This window comes from Crinia signifera, chromosome 3, assembly GCF_055691185.1.
Source record: "Crinia signifera chromosome 3, ASM5569118v1, whole genome shotgun sequence".
Classification (NCBI taxonomy): domain Eukaryota; kingdom Metazoa; phylum Chordata; class Amphibia; order Anura; family Myobatrachidae; genus Crinia; species Crinia signifera.
In genome coordinates, this window is record NC_139219.1 from 294,815,807 (window position 1) to 294,836,043 (window position 20,237).

General features: G+C 42.5%; 1 protein-coding gene across 1 annotated transcript in view; it reads right to left on the reverse strand.

Annotated features, from left to right (window-relative positions):
• Nucleotides 1-9,839: 9,839 nt before the first annotated feature.
• The window catches only part of PXDN (peroxidasin), a 120,566-nt gene continuing 110,168 nt past the window's right edge, over nucleotides 9,840-20,237 (reverse strand). Inside the window, exons 18-23 of the mRNA XM_083178468.1 lie at nucleotides 18,451-18,585; nucleotides 18,164-18,372; nucleotides 17,352-17,472; nucleotides 16,638-16,761; nucleotides 15,979-16,092; nucleotides 9,840-14,464 (exon numbers count right to left, since the gene is read on the reverse strand). Of these exons, the coding sequence (XP_083034594.1) occupies nucleotides 14,360-14,464; nucleotides 15,979-16,092; nucleotides 16,638-16,761; nucleotides 17,352-17,472; nucleotides 18,164-18,372; nucleotides 18,451-18,585 (808 nt within the window). The 3' untranslated portion in view covers nucleotides 9,840-14,359. The remainder of the gene's footprint in view (nucleotides 14,465-15,978; nucleotides 16,093-16,637; nucleotides 16,762-17,351; nucleotides 17,473-18,163; nucleotides 18,373-18,450; nucleotides 18,586-20,237) is intronic.

Genomic DNA, 20,237 nt, shown 5'->3' on the forward strand with positions numbered 1-20,237 from the left:
CATAGGAGGAGAAAATCCAGATTTACACATGGGAGACGGATCTTCCCATCGCTACATTTTATTTATTATGTTTACACATTACACTGCACTCAGCAGTACTAAAATTACTTTATTGTAAGTAATAACTGTTAATGAAAAAATAAGATGATCACTTACATTTCAACATATGGAACACATATATATATATATATATATATATATATATACATATACAAACAATAAAATTAATGTCAATGTGTCAAGGCCAAGTGCTTACTTACTGGACCGGTCATCGCTGGACTATGAGGTGATGGTATACATGGCATTCCCAAGTGGGCATCTAGAGCGATGGTTAATAATAACAGAGACATAATCACCCGAATCTTGAATGTCTGACCCAGAAGAGAGCCACATGACCGCTGAGACCCAGAAGATGATGCTGGAGCCAACTCAGGCAAAGGCAGCAGGTAAGTTACCGCTGGGCCACCAGGATAAAATTATCACATTCTAACATGTAGATATTTCGTCAATGTCTACATGATGTTGACATAGTCAACGTGGTCATCGTGTCAATGTTGAGTACATTGACATTCTTACTGTCAATATACTGTACTTGTACCAAACCAGAGTTATAAAGGGCAGATACACTAAGCTTCAAAAGTGATAAAATGGAGAGTGATAAACAACCAAACCAATCAGCATTTTTCAAACACAGTCTGTGACAGGAAGGAGCTGATTGGCTGGCTGTTTATCACTCTCCATTTTATCACTTTTAAAACTTCATGCATTTGGCCCAGAGTCAGATAAAACAGCTTTAAAAATTGCATTAAACAGATACCATACATTTCCAACCCTATACAAATAAAAGGATGCAACATGTTTTGCTGTCCTGCAGTACTCCACCAAAATAACTTTTTACTTAAGGGACAAATAAACCGTGAATATTTCTTCAGTAAACGTACATTGAAATATGAATGTACTGTATAGCTATTCCATTACACGCAGCAAACCACACCGGGTTTCAGACAGTTCCCATATATGGTTTATAAATGAACTAAATCGTTATAGCACATTTCTGTTACAAAGGGGACGGCAAGTCACTTACACCCAGGAATCTTTAGAAGTTAGTGAACTTAGTAACCTGTACATACCAATCCCAGTTTAAAGTCATTGATCATCTCTATTTTCCTGGAAGTTTAGCACAGGGACTGTGCAAAATGGGGATTTACCTTGGGCTTATTTTCAGGGTAGGGCTTATTTTGGACCCTTGTCCAGAAATAAGGGTAGGGCTTATTATCAGGGTAGGTTTTATTATCCGGGAAACAGGGTATCATGTTCTGAGCAGAGCCGAATTTCCCATTAGGCACCGGCCTAGGGGTGGCACATGTTTGGGGGCGGCACTTGGATGCCTGTGATAGTACTGTCAGCCCAAAATGTACCAATTACTGCAAAATATCCACTGTACTGTACTATATTCCATCTTAAATAGAGTGTAAATGGATAGGACATGCATATACTGCCCCTATAAACTGTCCTACTTAGTAAACATTATTGTTGTGCCTAGGGGCGCCCTCATCCCTAAATCCGCCCCTGGTTCTGAGTAGTGCTAGAAACAGTTGCTCCCCCCGTAGTGCCAGTAACCGATATCCCCAGTAGTGCTAGTTACATGCCACGTCCCCAGTAGTGCCTACAGATGTCCCCAGTAGTGCTATTTATACATCATGTGCCCAGTAGTGCCAGTTACATATCATGTCCCACATAGTGCCAGTAACCGATATCCCCAGTAGTGCTAGTTACATACCACGTCCCCAGTAGTGCCTACAGATGTCCCCAGTAGTGCTATTTATACATCATGTGCCCAGTAGTGCCAGTTACATATCATGTCCCACATAGTGCCAGTAATGGGCCCCATACATCAGCAATCACAATTTATGGATTTTCAGATATAGGGATATTTTGGCCAGATAAATGGATTTTACAATCTATCTGACTTTGCCCACACATTACAGATTTATTTCAGTGATCGGAAGATTTTTCCATCTAAAGATTGCATCTTCATATCTGGAAATTGCCCAATCGATTGCTGTTCATAATGTAAATAGATGAAGAAGACGAATTGGGAATGCCCACACATATAAAAAAGATCTGCAGATAATACCAGATTATTAAAACATGTTTAAAAACCTGATTAAGCAATTGATTGGCGATTTTGATTGGGATTGCCAAAAGGGGGAGCCCACACATCTAAAATCAATTGTGGCAATCATCTCCATATCTGAAAATTGTCACAATTAATTGCTGATGTATGGGGCCCTTAACAGATATCCCCAGTAGTGCTAGTTACATGTCACATCCCCAGTAGTGCTTACAGATGTCCCCAGTAGTTCTAGTTATACATCATGTGCCCAGTAGTGCTTACAGATGTCCCCAGTAGTGCTAGTTATACATCATGTGTCCAGTACTGCCAGTTACATATCATGTCCCACATAGTGCCAGTAACAGATAACCCCATTAGTGCCAGTTACATATCATGTCCCACATAGTGCCAGTAACAGATATCCCCAGTAGTGCTAGTTACAGGTCACATCCCCAGTAGTGCTTACAGATGTCCGCAGTAGTACATTTCAGAAACTATGTTTTTTGGAATAATTTGAATAACCAATATCTGGATAAGGGATACTCAACTTGTATAGGGAATACTCAACCCTTATGGAAACAAAAGAAGCCAAACATCCCAACATGAAACTCGCATGGGTCTTCTACCTGCGGCCCTCCAGATGTTGTGAAACTACATGTTCCAACATGCATTGCCACATTTTTTCCAATAAGAGCATGCCAAAACTGCCAGGGCATGCTGGGACATGTAGTTCCACAACATCTGGAGGGCCACATGCTGAAGACCTGTGCTCTAGAAAGTCTGATAACTTCTCAGACCTATTAAATGTCAGTGTGGTGTATGGTAAGAATTAGAAATTGTTAAAGTGATAAACACGCTTCATTCATTCACTTATACCCAATTTCTTCTGCCAGTACCCAGGTTAATGTTGTGATAGAAAACCCAGAGCGGCTCAGTGTAAAACAGGGTTTACAGTGACCTGGGAATCCAATCCAGCTACCTTGCAGGGTTGGTGTTGGGTCGCAAGTTTTTTGGTGTCGACACCTGAACACATGGACACCCATCTAGATGTACTGGTTTACCTATGTTTCCGGTTCCGGTTCCTCGCTCTGTAACCTGCGGAACTCGTGACCCTTTATAATTCCATATACACTTTGCACATTAAAGTATGAAAAAGTAAAAAAAAAAAAATGCAAAAGTTCAAAACCATGTCAATCTTTTCAGGTGTCAACCATAGCCATGTCTACCTTTTGCTTGCATCAGTAAATACAGTATAATTGTCACCATCTCCCTCTCACCTACTGCCTAGTGTCACCCATTGCTGGCCACCCAGTGGTCTATGCCATTTCCTGGCATTGTCCACTGCTTCTGCCTATCAGCCTCTCCCTGTCACACAATGGCTATCATTTTGTCATTAGTGCGTCTCTCCGTATCCTTCTTGTCATCTTACCTGCTGTCATCCTCTGCTTCTTCCCAGTGTCAGAATTGCCCCCTCCCAGGGGGATGCGGTCATCTATTAGAATGAACTTAGGTCTACAGTCATTAGGTCGACCCCACTAGGTCGACTGGCAGGAAGGTCGACCTGACTTAAGGTCGACATGGGCCAAGGTCGACATGACTTAAGGTCGAATTTGCATAAAGGTCGACATGAGAAAGGTCGACTGGTCATAAGGTCGACATGGGTTTTTCACTGTTTTTTGAGCCGACATGTGCCGACAGGCGGTATTTCATGCCCTACCATCCACTAGGGCGTGGTGGGAGAATAAAATAGTGTGCCGAGCGCAGCGAGGCACCGTGCCCGAAGAATTGCGAGCGAAGCGAGCGATGCGAGGGTCCGATTCTCATTGCCAACTGTGTCCATGTCGACTTTGTCGAAATTCGGATAAAAAAACAGTGAAAAACCCATGTCGACCTTATGACCAGTCGACCTTTATGCAAATTCGACCTTAAGTCATGTCGACCTTGGCCCATGCCGACCTTAAGTCAGGTCAACCTTCCTGCCAGTCGACCTAGTGGGGTCGACCTAATGACTGTAGACCTAAATGCAGTCTGACGAATGATCCCATTCCCTCCCAGGCATCACCCTCTTCCTCTCCATCACCTATGCTGTGTAACATATAAGGATCTTGTGGTGGGGCAGAGTGGGGCCAAAGCATATTTTTGCACTTGTGCCCAACACTCATAAGTTCTGCCACCATTGCAGTTAAAGATACATAGGTTTATAAAATATACACTGCCCTTTGGGTATGATGTACAAGGTGCAAAGTGTCAAATGCGCTATTTTACACCTACATTGAACATCTGTTTGTATGATGGTAGATTACATAGGGAAATTCACTTCTCTCTGATACTTGCATACATATAATTATTTTTGCAGTTACTACACTATTGTACTATTACTATTGTATAGTGAAGGAAATAATGCAAAGGTTACAAAAATAAGTCCACTTTATAACTTTCAGGTATCTGTAGGCTTACCGGTTGGTACAGTATATGTAGCTGCCGTGCCAGTCTGTCTGCAATCAATTTAAGGATGGGCAGTTTCTTATGGGCCAGTGCTCTGCACTTGCCCCCAAGGTTAACAATTGCCAGTCATATATATTTGGACACAGACACAATTTGTTATTTTAGCTATTAACCAAAACATATTTCGGTTCCAATTCTATAATTAATATTGTTTAATGTGATGATTATCAGCTTAATTTAAGGGTATTCACATCCAAATTGGATAATGGGTTTAGGAATTACAGCCATCTAATATGCAAGGTCAGTGATATGTGTGGTTTGGTCGTGGCTGTCTATGCGGGATCCCATACCCTCCAACTGTACCTTTTTGCAGATACAGGCCATAACAAATGGTACTGTAGTTCTACAAAGAAAGACATGCAATGCCTGATGCACACTCTATAATATTAAGCTCTGCTATCTCATATAGAGCAATAAATTGAGGTTCTTGGAATATTTGTTGGCCAAGAAATACTAGCTCACCAACCGGATCAAGGTAACCTTGTACATTTTGTGGTGGGTCCGTAATATTTAGTTTTAACCCGGGGCGCAGCACCCCAAAAAAAGCCAACAAAAGCCAGTCACCTCAGGGCAGCACACAAGTGAATTGCTAAGGTACTAGTGATTTATTAGTAAAGCCCCGTACACACGGGGGAGATATATTGCTTGCAATATATGGCTGAGCAATATATTGCTTAGTTTCTCCTTTTCATCAGCGACCAGAGATGGTCGCTGATGAAAGGGAACCTCTGCCGGGCGGTGCCGCAGAGGTAATCAGCTGGTCGCAGGAGCAAGCTCCTGCAACCAGTGATTAGAACGGGGCTGAAAACGAGAGCGCACCGGCGATTTATCGCTGGGGCACACTCCCATCACTGGCAACATGGTCGCCTGCGACCATATTTCCAGCGATTTCAGACCCTATCGCCCCCCGTGTGTACACAGCTTTAGAAAGAAGCAATAGCTAGGGGTTAAAAAGTATAATTAGAAAGTATAATTAGTGGAAAAATAAATAGTGCTAAATAAATGTTATGGTGTGCCACCCCAAGGCAACTAAGCCACGCCAACTCAAGGTGAGCCGCGCCCCAAATCCATCCCTAAAACTAGCACAATGTACACATTTTCAGGACTTACCTTAATTTAGCCTTTAGTTCCAATGTGCAGTCTGTGGATACCAGGAACCAGACTGGTTATACCATTTAGATCAGGTGGGCGGGATGCTACTTCAAGGTGAGGGAGTCCCAACCCTCTAAGTAGACAATATTTGAGTATATTGTGGGGGGTCTTGAAATGCACACCCTAATAATATACATGTATTATGAGGTTCTATCATGCGGGGACCTATAGTTACACAAAGAAAGAAATGCAGTGCCTGATGCACACTCTATAATATTAAGCATACATGTATATTATTAGGGTGAACATTTCAAGATCCCCCTCAGTATACTCAAAAATGGTACTGTTCTTTTTTTTGGGACTCCAACTGCCCATTGTTATGTATAGGAAATGGGCGGTGGCCACGCCTCTTTTCCGAAGTTGTACCGGTTTTTGCTCTTCAGACGTTGGAGCCTATGCATTATGGAGTGATGATGGAGAGGACACATCAGATGATTATTGCTGTGCTGCTCCCAATGTTGGCTCCTGGGAAGATGACTGCAGCTTTAGAAAGCAAGGCTGGAACAGGGGTAAAGCCAGGAACCGGGAGCAGAGGCAGATCCAGCAGCAATACCAGCAGCGTTGAGGAAAGCCAAGAAAGCAAAAGCGGGGAGAGAGAGCTGGCTCTATAGTAAGACTGATGCATAAGCCATGTAACCCTTCTCTGCAAATTATGTTCTTAGCTAATGTGAGATTCCTTCTTAATAACATTATCAGCCATTAAATTACTGATATACACAGAGATGTGATTGGGAAAGAACAATCAAGATTATCCAATTGACTGCATAGGAGAGCTTTGTTTAGAGTCAATAGGACATTAGCGTCCTGCAGGAAAAAAGGTGGAGGCCTTTATGTATACACCCGAAATAACTGGTGCTCACATGTGGAATTAAAGGAAGACTACTGTTCGGCTGATTTGGAATTCATATTGTTAAGTACAGGCCATTATATTTGCCTCTGGAGTTTTTGGTGGTTTTTTGTCTGCAGTTTAAAAGCTGCATCAAGCGAACGCCTCCATAGCTTTGGACAGTGTTGAAGATTTCCAAAGTGCATACTGCCCAACCAAAGGGTGCTTTCATTGTTTCCGGAGATTTGTAGATCAGGCTTATTTGAAATCTGTACTCCCAAAGTTTGTACAGAATGTGGGGGTTTCGACACATGGTAATAACATTCTGGACCACCAGTATACAAACATCAGAGCTGCTTATAAGACCGTCTTGTGCCCCCACCTGTCCTTCATTCGGGTTCACGTTTATACTTGAGGGGTGGAGTGGGGGTGCATTTAAGCATTGTAAGCACCCATATCAGGGTGCTTAAAAGCACCCATTAGTGCGCTTATACAATTTAATATCGAATAAGAGTTAATATCGGGTGTATGGCATGCGATGCCATTAAAAAAAAATCAGGCGACTAATTATCGGGGCGCCGTGCTAGTACACAAGTACCGGAATGAGAATTCCAAGTGTTTCGATTGTGGCACTTTAGATAGGGTAGTTAAAGCTGCAGAGAAAATAATTTATGAATTTGATGTAAAGTAAATGCTAATAAGATCATTCCTGACCTTATTCCACAATGTTATTCCATTTTACTTTTTTGCCTTCCAGAAAATGTTACAGGCATTTAGGAAGCTGTACTAGCAGGATATGGAACAGTTTTTGTTCTCTCACTTGATCTCAACCCGACCAGTCAGCACTTCACTTGCTGATAACAATACTAAAGGCACTTGCTGATAACAATACTAAAGGCAGAAAGACCCTCGTATAAACAACAACTGAAAACATCTGTAGCAAAACCCTGGAAAAGCATAAAAAGAAGGAACTCTGCATTTGCAGATATCCATGGGTTCCAGACCAAAAGGTGTCTCAAAGTATTAAAAATAATGATTATTTTCATTTATAAAATGACATAAGCCCCTGCAAACAGAATGTTCCCTATGTTGTTATTCAACACTTGGAATTAAAACTCAAACTCGACACTTTAATTGCATCTATGGGGGATATTCACTGCTGGATTCATCTTTCGGAATGGTCCAACAGTCAGAATCTCAAGCTGTTTTCGGTCAGCTCATCTGCAACTCCACAAGCGGAATTCAACCTAACACGCATCAAAAAGTGGGCGTGTCGGCAAAAAACAGCCATGGATTGTCGACAAACAGCTGTGAATTCGACAATCCACGGCCATTTCTGAAAAAATAAAACGACCTTTAAACAAGTCAGATCTGTTTTGCTGAAATCCACCTTCAATGCGGTCAGAAACAGCAGCAATAGGTGGAGGACTATTTCCCCTGTCAGAAATAGCGCCCAACATTGAATACCACCCTATGGGGCAGATTTATTAAGCTTGGAGAAGAGATAAACTGGAGATAAAGCAGAGAAAAGGTAAAAGGAGATAAAGCACAGCCAATCAGCTGTGTTTGAAAAAGACAGTTGGGAGCTGATTGGCTGGTGCTTTATCTCCTTTTACCTTTTCTCCGCTTTATCTCCAGTTTATCTCTTCTCCAAGCTTAATAAATCTGCCCCTATAGATCTTAAGGCCCCCATACACTAGCCGATTTTGGTCAGATTTCAGCCAGATCAGTCGGATCTGGCCGAAATCGGACCAAAATCGTCTAGTTTTGATGTTCCCTCAGATCCGATGCGCGGTCCCGTGCGCATCGGATCTGCGTCGGGTGGTCGGACCTGCTGCACGTCCGACCACCCGACTTGGGAGCAGGGGGGGCTGGGGACGCTGCGGGGGACACGTCTGTGTCCCCCGCTGCTGGGGACAGCGTCTGTGCGGCGAGAAGGTAGAGGGAGCAGGGGGGGCTGGAGACGCTGCGGGGGACACGTCTGTGTCCCCCGCTGCTGGGGACAGCGTCTGTGCGGCGATAAGGTAGAGGGAGCAGGGGGGACTGGAGACGCTGCGGGCGGGGGACACAGGCTGCATAGAGCCGGGCAGGGGGAGCCGGCCGGGAGCTGTCAGTAATGAATAAAAAAAAAGCCCATACAATGAATGGGCGGCCTGTGATTGGCTGAGCGCTCTCTCAGCCAGTCAGCAATTGGCTGAGAGAGCGCTCAGCAGCCAATCACAGGCTGCCCATTCATTGTATGGGCTTTTTTTTTATTCATTACTGACAGCTCCCGGCCGGCTCCCCCTGCCCGGCTCTATGCAGCCTGTGTCCCCCGCAGCGTCTCCAGCCCCCCCTGCTCCCTCTACCTTATCGCCGCACAGACGCTGTCCCCAGCAGCGGGGGACACAGACGTGTCCCCAGCAGCGGGGGACACAGACGTGTCCCCCGCAGCGTCTCCAGCCCCCCCTGCTCCCTCTACCTTATCGCCGCACAGACGCTGTGTCCCCAGCAGCGGGGGACACAGATGTGTCCCCCGCAGCGTCCCCAGCCCCCCTGCTCCCACCAGCTCTCACCTCTTAGCCCCCCCCCCCCCCCCCCACCCCCCCTGCTCCCCGGGTTTTTTACATGTGATAAATCGAGACGATTTATCACATGTAAAAAATGGCACATCAAGTGCCAATCTAATCAAGCTCCCCCGGGGAGCAGCCGGGGAAGCTCAGGGGGAAGTCGGGGGCGACTTGTCCTAAGGACAAGTCGCCCTAGTGTATGGGGGCCTTTAATTTCAAATCCAATGTGGTGCCGTACAGAGTAAAATGTAGGTTTATTCTGTCAGTGTCTACCCAACTATATGTTGGCAGATTAGCAGTACTCTTTTTCTATTATGAATTTCTTGTTTCTCATCTCTGTAACTCAAACATTTGACTCTAATAAAATTACCAATAAAATAAGTATTGATCGGTGTAATAATCCAGTGTTTAACCATGAGCGAGAAATATGCAAAATATCTGCTAAAAACGCCATCGTCACTCACATTTGTTATATAAATTCAAATAAAAAAATGTCCAAAAAAGATTATATTTCCTATATAAAAAGGTAAACATTACAATTCATTTTGATTACTAAAAATATTTGCTTGGCAATTTTCACACCTATTTTGACAAATTCCCTTGTCACTCAAAGGGTTAAAGTGTTTATGTAACTAATTGCTTCCTAACTATTTGGACAAACCAATGCATAAGAATATGGAATTATACAAGATTAGCAGATTTATGTATTTATTATGGTAGATCATGGAAACCATTCTCATTATAATGCGGATACAAAACAGACAGGCATTTTGAAATATGGCCTATTTATTTAAGAAGCATTTGTTACACAGTGCAAACATTTCTTTGGTAAAACCGTGGTTTACAATAGAAAAAAAAAAAGACCAAGGCACTTGTTATTTTTTGCTAACGGACAATAAATATGCACAGATTGTAGCATTACAGAAACACCATCACAAACAGGACAAAGAACGTTATTCACTGTAGTAAGACAGACATGGGAATGACTCACTCTTTGAATAAACATTCACCTCTGCTACACAACTTTGGCAGTAAATGAAGTTTTAAATGTTCCAAGGCTAATGTCTAATGTACTTTAGAAAATAACAAAAACAGAAAAAAAGGAGAAAATGATTTCATGGACAAAAACATAATGGTTTCAGTGGCAATACGCACATAAGAACTGGAGTCATTCCATCAGTGCTTAACTGCAGTCTCTTGGGTCAGTTACAGTGGAAGCTGCCATGTTTGTTGGCCAATTCGATATTCAGGAGAAAGCAGCTCGTATCTAGTAAGAATTCATTACAGCAATAAGCCACAAATATCTATTCAGTCGGCATAATGGCTCCCTCCACTTTGTTTGGGCTACAGGTATACAATTTAGCATGATTGAAAATGTCACTATGGCGATTTAGTTACATATTGGTGCCATTTCAATGTCTGACAAGGTGTGTTGTCCTAGTTAAAAAGAACTTGAAAGAGGTTACAATGGGCGACAACAGATGATATCCTCCACAGCTCCAGTCACTAAGGACTTGACAGTACTGCAAGAGTCTCCGGGGGGCAGTGCACTCTCCCAGAGTGAGAGGCTTCCCCACTGAGCCACGCCCCCTTAGTGATGCCACCAGGACAGCCTTAGGCCACACCCCTTTTCAGGTAACCATCGCTCTTTACCTGGTACCGATGAGGCAGGGGGTTTCTTGGCTACACAAAGGGCGGGATGTATTAAAATACATCGCCGCCCATCGCGCCCCCCCCCGCCGCGATGCCGCCGCATATGTACTAACATATGCGGCTGGCATCGCGATGCGGTGACGGAGGCCCCCCGCGATACCTGGAATGTGGTGCGCGGGGGGTCTCCGTCACCTCTCTGCCCCCTTCTGCATCCCTCACGCCGGGGACAGCTATGCAAGCTGTCCCCGGCGCCTCTTCCTCCCCCCTGCAGCCGGAAGGACGTCCGGCTGCGTCACTAGGGGGAGGAAGGTGTTACCTTCCGGGTCCAGGAGGACCTGGACCAGGTAAGAGAGGGAGGGTCGGCGGGTTTTTCGGCGGAGGCGTCGGGCGGCGAAAAGAAGCCCATAGGCTTCTATAGGGTATCGCCACCCAAAGGTGGCGATACCCTACACTGCGGTGACGTGGCGGTCGGGTAATAGTACATAGAAAAATGCGGTAAAACGGGGGTTTTACCGCATTTTCCCTTTAATACATCTCGCCCAAAGTGTCACTGTATAAACCATATCAAGTACTGTTTATTTCCCATAGATTTTTTTTTTATAAAAAGGTATTTAAGAGTTGTAGACCACTCCTCTTGGTAAACACCAGCAAACGGTAGAACACTGAAGAGCAGAGGAGCTAGTTCATGCCCCTTTCAGACCGCACTTTTTACCCAGTAACGTGGCTCTCTGCATCCATGTGATTGGTTTATGACACTATTATCATAAATGTAATCCACTACTACATTTCAGGGAGCGTCCAAACAGGCTCAAAGTAATAGAGACTTGATGGCGCTGACCTTTTTACTCATTTCATAATACTCTAAGAAAATTTAAAAAATGATAAGGTCCAGGGCCGGACATGTAGTGAAAAGTACGTTTTGTAAACAGAAATGTGTACATTTTGAGACATAGCAATATTAACCCTTTGAGTGCCAAGTGAATTGGTCTAAATAGGTGTGAAAATTGGCAAGCAAACATTTTTATTCATCAAAATGTCCTGTAAAGTTACCTTATACAGGACTAGAATTTTTTTTTTTTACACAACATTGTTTATTTGAATTTATATAACAAATGTGAGCGACGCTGGCATTTTTAGCTGATAGTTTGAGCATCTCACAGATTTTGGCACTCAAAGGGTTAAGACAGTTCTTGGAGCAAAAACAGACATTTAGGTTACGGGACTGCCATTTTACTTTTCAATATTGCTCTCCCGTTTTCTTTACAGCCCATTCAAACTAGAACCGTAAGTGCTAACATTTTAATTTGTCTGGGAAGACTCTTATTTTAGGAAACTATAGCTCAAAAAGTGACCTTACAATGCACCCCACCCTAATCCTGCCACTTATATGATAACACAGCAAATGCCAGGAGACCGCTGCCACATTCTGCAACATTTTTACCATGTTATTAAAAATATTGAAACAAAAACATACGGATTACATAACGAGTTAAAGATAGGGAGGGGGGAATGTTGAAACCAAACTATTTAGTGAAGTTCAATGAGTTGTGTCCCTTTCTGTGCATCTTTAGTGGATAATGAAAAAGGTACAAATGTTTTTTTTTCTATTTGCAGTCACCAAACGTCACACTATTTATATTGTTCTGGACGTAAAAATCCTTTACAAGGCAGTCGCTTAAAAATACAAACTACATCAGTTACTTGTAATGTGTATTGCAAATTTCTGAACATAAAGGATATCTGCATACACTACCGCAACAGTTTCATAGATCAATCTATGCTTTACTGATCACAGCGAGCACCATAGAATTTGATGAGGTATGGACGTTGTCCTTCAATAAATTTGTAAGCTTGCATCAGTAACGACAGTAGCACAGCTGACCAACAATTTGAATGTCCCGGGGTAGCTGCAGCGAACCTTGAAGAGGGATAAAGTAGAGCGTGAATAATGCTGGGTACACACCAGAACAATTTGGCTTCAATTCCACCAATTTCGATGCAATCTCTACCAATTGTATGTAAATTGGGCATGTTTTAGATCAGATTCAGATCCGCGTTCCTGCTGGTCCTTTCAGATCCTACCTGCTGCAGTCAGGATCTGTAAAAGATCCATTCAACTGGTCGTGATCTGATTGTATGTATATTGTGTGCTCCAACAGATCGCATTATCGTTTCACGATCATGATAGTTCTGGTGTGTACCTAGCTATAAGGTACTTACCAGCTTCTAACAGTCATTATACTATATATATTTGAAAAATGACAGTTCTGAGCTGATGGGTTGATACTTCCGAGTTTTGATACTTCTCCCCCTCCAAGATAAAGGAATAATAAGGACAGTCACGCTGTGGGCTAAACCAATATTCAGGAAAATTCAGTCTATCAATTCAGAGAATCAGTGTCCCAAATGCTATCCCCTTAGTGAATTCGCCGACGGCACCCTCTGTAATACTGTTGAACCTCCGCTATGGCTTGCTTCCCAATGTTTAGAAGACAGGGGCACTTTCCTAATGAATAGAAATTGGGTGCCAAATGACCTTCAGACAGTCAGGATTCTGACGGCCAGTAGGTCGATGTCGGAATCCAGACTGTTAAAAGCCCGTCAGTCGAGATCCCAATTTATAGGGGCTATTCTCCCACCGAGCCCCCAAGAGGCTTCTTTGTGATGCTGTCGTAGTACCGGCAGTCAGGATTCTGGTGTCAGTCTAATGACCATTAGAATCCCGACTATACAGTATAGCAGTTGTGTATAGTGATTCTCTCCTACAAAAATTAACAGAAAGCAAAAATATATTTCGGGAAGACATGAGATCTTGTAGTACTGAAATCAGAAGCACATTAAACATATAGCAACACAAAATCACAAAATAAAAAAGTGGATGAAGATAACACTGAGCCACATGGTAGTAGTCACGCCACGAGTGTAAGTCCTTCTGTGCAGTGCCCTGAAACAGCGATTGTGTGGAAGTTATCTGGTCATAGGCACAGTATAGAATTTGTATATAAAAACAAGTAAAAAATATATACTCAACATTCTTGTGAAAAGCGGGGCCTGAGATACTAGAACGTGGAGATACTCTCACAGAGACAAAAAAAAGGTATATTTTCTTTAAAGCAAAGTATGTTCTTTAAAGCAAAAAAAAAAATAATGATTATTTTCTTTTAAATAAATGAACTGCCGTCACTATATGATAAAATGGTCTTTAAAAATAAAATGAAAAAACTAGAATTACCGAATTGCGCGAATGTGGCATGATCAGAATAGAATTGTGATTAGCACCAGTTTATTCCCTAACCTGAGAAGCATTAAAACCAATAAAATATGGCCGACACAAATTTCAATATCCTGTCACTGTTTACATACTTCCCTTTAAAAGAGATTTATCTTTAACTAGATAAAATAAAAAAAATAAAAATATGGAGTAAAAACAAACCAAAAAAACAAAACATTTATATAGAATTGTTGGGAAGCAGACTCTGTATGAATTGTATACGCCTTTCTGTGACCCTGGTATTATGGCGGACGTCCGCTGCCATGGCGCACACAAGTGTCTGACTGTTATGTGTGCCCTGTGCAGACTGGACAGCAATCCCCTTCTCTTTTAACTGGCATCAGGCATGCAGTAGCTGGGCAGGATTCCACAAAACACGTAATGGAGCCATTCTGGAAGACAAAAACAATAGAACAGATACAAGGATTTCATCGATACACTAATCCTTTATACCTTAGGTCCAGTACTTGGAGACGGACCACGCTGAGTGGGTGGGGACTGAATTACCTGCAGCCAATCAGACCATTAGCAATGTCGCAGCAGCAGGAGAGGATTGTGCTGATCTTGCAGGAGAGGCAGACACCCGTTTGCTCATTTATTATATGGGACATTATGGTGTCTGCATTTTTCACTTGCATTTTTGTTTTTCTTTCTGTTTAAATGTCTTGCTATATAGTTTTAGAATTATTTAGAAGCCAGAATATTTTAGAAGGCGTCTTTTGCTGTAGTGATACATTTTATGTTGACTTGGTCAAGAGGGAAACACAAACAAGAGGTAGACATGGGAAAAGTTGGAATGAATAAAAGGTAGACATGAGGTATCCATGTTTTTTCCACCAAAACAGGTGTTTTTTCACTCAGTACTTCCGAGTGGACATACAGATGGAACCTTTTTTCAACTAGCCTTCTCTGGATAGCCGTTGCTCACCAAGGCCTATTGTTCTCCGCTGCAATACAATACATAGAACAAAACACTAGGGTATTAGCAGAGGATTGGGTCCGACAACTCTGGCTCACTTATTCCTATTAAAGGGCTATACGAGGATGATCTGTAGAGGGAGAATAAAATATAGTACACAAAGATTGGCGGTACACTTGGTGTCCATGTTGACATAGACAGCAAAAAAAGAAAAAAACCTCATGTCAACATATTGTGTGTGTCGACCTTCAGACCCTGCTGACAAGCTGCGTTGACCTTTTTAATGTGTCGACCAATAGTGATTGTCGGCATCTTTTTTTCATCCGCACTGATCAATTTGATATGCAAGACCTGTATATCGGTGTGTGACAGCCGGAATGTGTGCAATGCAGCCGCTTCGGCTTTTTTCATTGCAAAATTCCACTGTGCATACAGATAAACGGGGGTATTGAGCAAAGTGTGGAGAGAGATAAAGTACTAATCATACAAAGATACACAAGTGTTGCATATCAAATCAATCAGTGCAGTCTTGTGAAGCAGTTGGGATACAAATTCAGGTGAAAGTAATGCGGAAAAGATGTCCCACAGCCTCATGGCACATTACGGCTAGGTGTATGAGGGCACATATAGAAATAGTAGGTGCCTGGACCTTATGACCTATTAGCCAGTGCTATTTTTCAGCAGGAACCTCTAATTAAATATGACATCATCAGGTACTGAAAATGTACTTTTTATAAGATAAGTTTTATTTTAAACTCACCTGTGAGTGCCTTTGTTTCTAAATACAATATATACATCTATCTCTCAGTCCCTCTCTCTATTATATATGTTTTTTTTTATTTAATTGATCCACCCGCAGACCAGGAGTTCCTGAACCTATTTTTACAGAAAAATAGTACTGCTATTAGCCATGTTTATTTCGCAGCCGGAAAAATACAGCCATTTTAGCCAGATGGTGATGGTTTTTTAAGATTTTGTTTTACTTACTTTACATTCACATTTCGTACAAGGATCTTTTTTCCATCTATTGTTAGTGGCGTGCGGCCTTCCAGTTTCATCAGTGCAGTCTGTGCTGCTCAAGCGGGATTCAAGTTTTTTGATCTGAGAAGTAAAATGGGAAATCATTGCAAAGCAAACATACCAATGCTGATGGGTACTATGTTCAGGCTCATGATAAATGGAAACCGTTATCACTTGAAGTAGAACAGTCTAGTATACATAGGGTGGCAGCCATTTTGTGGCATGTGGCACTGTCACCAAACTCAAGAGAAATTGAAAAAAATAGATCTTTAGTGACAATTTTATGACATAGCCAGGGTCAGCTCTACCATTAGGCATCTGCCATTAGGGCTCCCAAATCTGGGGGGCGCCCCCGAGTCAGACGGTCACAAAATGATGGATGACTTTTTGAGCTTAATGCGAACGGCAGGTGTTGAACTTCTAAGACACCACTGCCACACATTCACCTGAGGTTCTGGAAAGTCGTATTGGTGTGTGGGTGGTGGTAGGAGCAGTAAGCTGGGGTGCTGAAAAACCTTGCACCAGTCCAGCTCACAGCAAAATAAAAAACCTTCTGTACATAGTATAACACATCTGCTTATATTGCTGAAAATGACAAACAGAATAGGAGTGTGCACATACGCTACCTGTTTTCTAAGACTTGTAATGGTCTTCTGCATATCGAGAACAAAATCTTTAAAGTCAGTGACCAGCGGCATATTCTTTGGCTGTTCAGCATTCAGTGTAGTATTCACAATATTGTTTGGCGAGCTGTAAAAATTACATTTGGTCAGGTTATACATAGTGACATAGCTGTCCAAACCTCCTATTCAGGACACGCACTTCTGAGGTCCAGTGCTGTGCCATAAGATCTGTCAAGCAGATAGGGAGGTGAAGAGTCTCAGACTGGGGGGACAGTCTTAGCTGACCATCAATGGGCAATGGTTTTTATCCAAGGGGACGCAATTGATTTGATTAACTATTGATGGTTTGAAGGAGGCTCCAGTTCAAAATTCAAATAGGGGAGGTAAAGCAACTGCCATTCCAAACTGACACGGTCAGTTGGTGTTGCTCCCCTATTTGAGGTTTGGACTGTGCTGCAGCAGCACCTCTGGAGCCACCACTGATAATTTGTCCATATGCATGCTAACAAACCTCATGCACATAGCCAGGCGGCACTCACTATGAGGGGGGTCAGCCACCGATGTTTACCACTGGTACCCCACAATTAATCCTGTCACCATAACCCCATTGATGGTTGCAAACCCTCCCTAACTTGATTTCTCCAAATATCCTTACATTTGACAGTAGACTGTAAAGTCCAATATATGCGGAAACAAAATCCTGTATATCAGATTTACCTGGACATGTCCTCTGTGAGATGGCCGCCCTCTGGTTTTTCCTCCTGATAGCTGTGTTCCAGGGAGCGCTTACCTCGGAAGTGACCAGAGAAGGAGCTGAACTGCCCTCGAGTTCTACAATCTAGAGACAAACATTCCCCCAAAAAGATACATTTATATATATAATAAAACCAACATCAATATTTAGCAAGATAACCTTACTACGAAGTGACTATTAAAGAATGTCCCGACAGTCAGAATCCCATGGTTTTTGCCGGCTTCAGACAGTAATTTGACTGTTGGTATACATAGTATCAACAGTCGAGCGTTGGAAAGACCCGAAATTGGTGAAAACCGACACTAATTGTCAGAGAACTGCTGTGAATTCGACAATCCACAGCAGTTTCCGACAAAAAAAGATCCGGCTTTAAAAGAAGTCGGATCGAATAGCCTTTAATGCTGTCAGTAATAAAGTTTCCATTGATACCTTCCATAGAGTAACAAAAGTGTATGTACTGTATTGTATGCAGTTCGAGTACAGGCTCAAGTAATTACGTCTTGCAAAGCTAAAGGAATGATGACCTATTTGCATTACTGATACCAATAGGTCCATTTTGCATTGGATGTAACCACAACAGAAGTTCTATTAGAGACAGATATTTTGCACAAGAACCCCATTTCACCATTTGTTAGATCGGGAAAGGGCCAGAATAATAAGCAAGGGGGTGGTATTTAGATCTTGCCAGGTAATTAAAACTTCAAATAAACCTCTGCCTTATCTGTTCACCGTTCTTCCCTACTGTATGGCCGTGTAGGGGCTCATGTCACTGTACCTTCGCAGCAATCCTGCCACATTCTCAGGTCCAGCTTGGGAATCTGTTTGCAGTCAACAAATCCATGCGGGAACTCAGCCACCCTGAACACATCGGGCTGTACTTTGGTGATGTTGTCTCCATTGTCGCAGAGGATCCTTGCGAGAGAGGTCTGCTTTATTTGTGTCAGCTGAGGCGGACTGAACACACCAGGGTTCTCATGCCAAAACCTAATACATCAAAAACACATGCTGTAATGTTGCCCCATTTACCCTGGGATCTAAATCTCACAACTGCAGCTTTCTTACCGGTCTCCATTCCTTAAGTTCCTAAACTGTGTAGTCAGGATGCACATCAGTGTGGGCCCCAGCCTACTTCCAGGGATGATGTCTTCTACCATGAGAGCAGGAAACAGATCTATATTAAGAGGCGAGCCATATAATCTTAAAAGAACAAAAACAAAACAAAAAAAGAAACACACTTTAGGCCACTTCAAAACCTCATACAAAAAACAGACACACATGGTCAGCTTCAAAAAGTGATAAAGTGGATAGAGATCAAGTACCAGCCAAACAACTTCTAAATGCCATATTAAACACAGTCTTTGAAAAGATTGAGGGGGGGTATTCAATGTTCGGTCACGGCTGGCCCAACAGCCATGACCCTGTCCCATTCTGCTCAACCGAGAAATTGCAGACGGGATGCAATCTCCCGCCTGCCACGGGTCGAGAAGAGGGCGTGGCCTTGAGAAGCGGCCAGAAATCGGGGTGCTGCGGTCGTCAATTCCCGGCAGAACGAGCCCGACTGCTTGTGAAGTCGGGGACGTTCTGCCAAGATCCCTGTTCAATGCTGTCGGGGAAGAAAGCATTGAATAGGGCCCCGCAGCCATCTCCCCCGTAGGAAATGGCTGCGGGAGGATTGGATATCCCCCTGAAAGTCAGGAGATGGTTGGCTGGTAGTTCATTACTCTCCACTTTATCACTTTTTGAAGCTCCCAGTTTATCGCTTTCTATGACATGCAAACTAAAATGGGAACTTTATTTTCAAAAAAGGGGGGGGGGGGGAGAGAAAAAAGGCAGTTGTTTATGGATGCACTCCTGATCCACTAGGATCAATACTTATGTTACAATAGATTTTTCTTTTCAAATAAAACCGTGGGGGTTCCTGTTGTCTTTATTAAATCAGTATTTGACAAGGAATTTCCCACAAATTTGCGAAAATTAGAGGTTAAAATATCCCAAAATACATACATACACAAAGTGAGGAAGAATAAAGATTGGTGTTGGAAAGAATTTTTAAAACGTGTAGGCAGATTATAATAGGATGATGTTAATTTATAATGTTTGGGTGATATTCCCTTAAAACGTGTGTCTTGTGATATTTTATGTCACACTGTTTATATAGATTGGGTCACTTTTGTGTTTGCCCTGAGTTTAATTAGGAGGTATGTGAATTTTTCGAAAAGTTGTAGTGGTATTGGTCTTGTGATTTTATTCATACAGTTTCATGAGTTGGTCACTCCTATGTTTTTGCCGGAATTTTTTGGGCTTTATATCAATGTGATATAAAGCCCAAAAAATTCCGGCAAAAACATAGGAGTGACCAACTCATGAAACTGTATGAATAAAATCACAATACCACTACAACTTTTCGAAAAATTCACATACCTCCTAATTAAACTCAGGGCAAACACAAAAGTGACCCAATCTATATAAACAGTGTGACATAAAATATCACAAGACACACGTTATAAGGGAATATCACCCAAACATTATAAATTAACATCATCCTATTAGAATCTGCCTACACGTTTTAAAAATTCTTTCCAACACCAATCTTTATTCTTCCTCACTTTGTGTATGTATGTATGTTGGGATATTTTAACCTCTCATTTTCGCAAATTTGTGGGAAATTCCTTGTCAAATACTGATTTAATAAAGACAACAGGAACCCCCACGGTTTTATTTGAAAAGAAAAATCTATTGTAACATAAGTATTGATCCTTGTGGATCAGGAGTGCATCCATAAACAACTGCCTTTCCCCCCCCCCCCCTTTTTTGCTTACTGACCCTCAGTTGGTCAGGATAGCACCCCC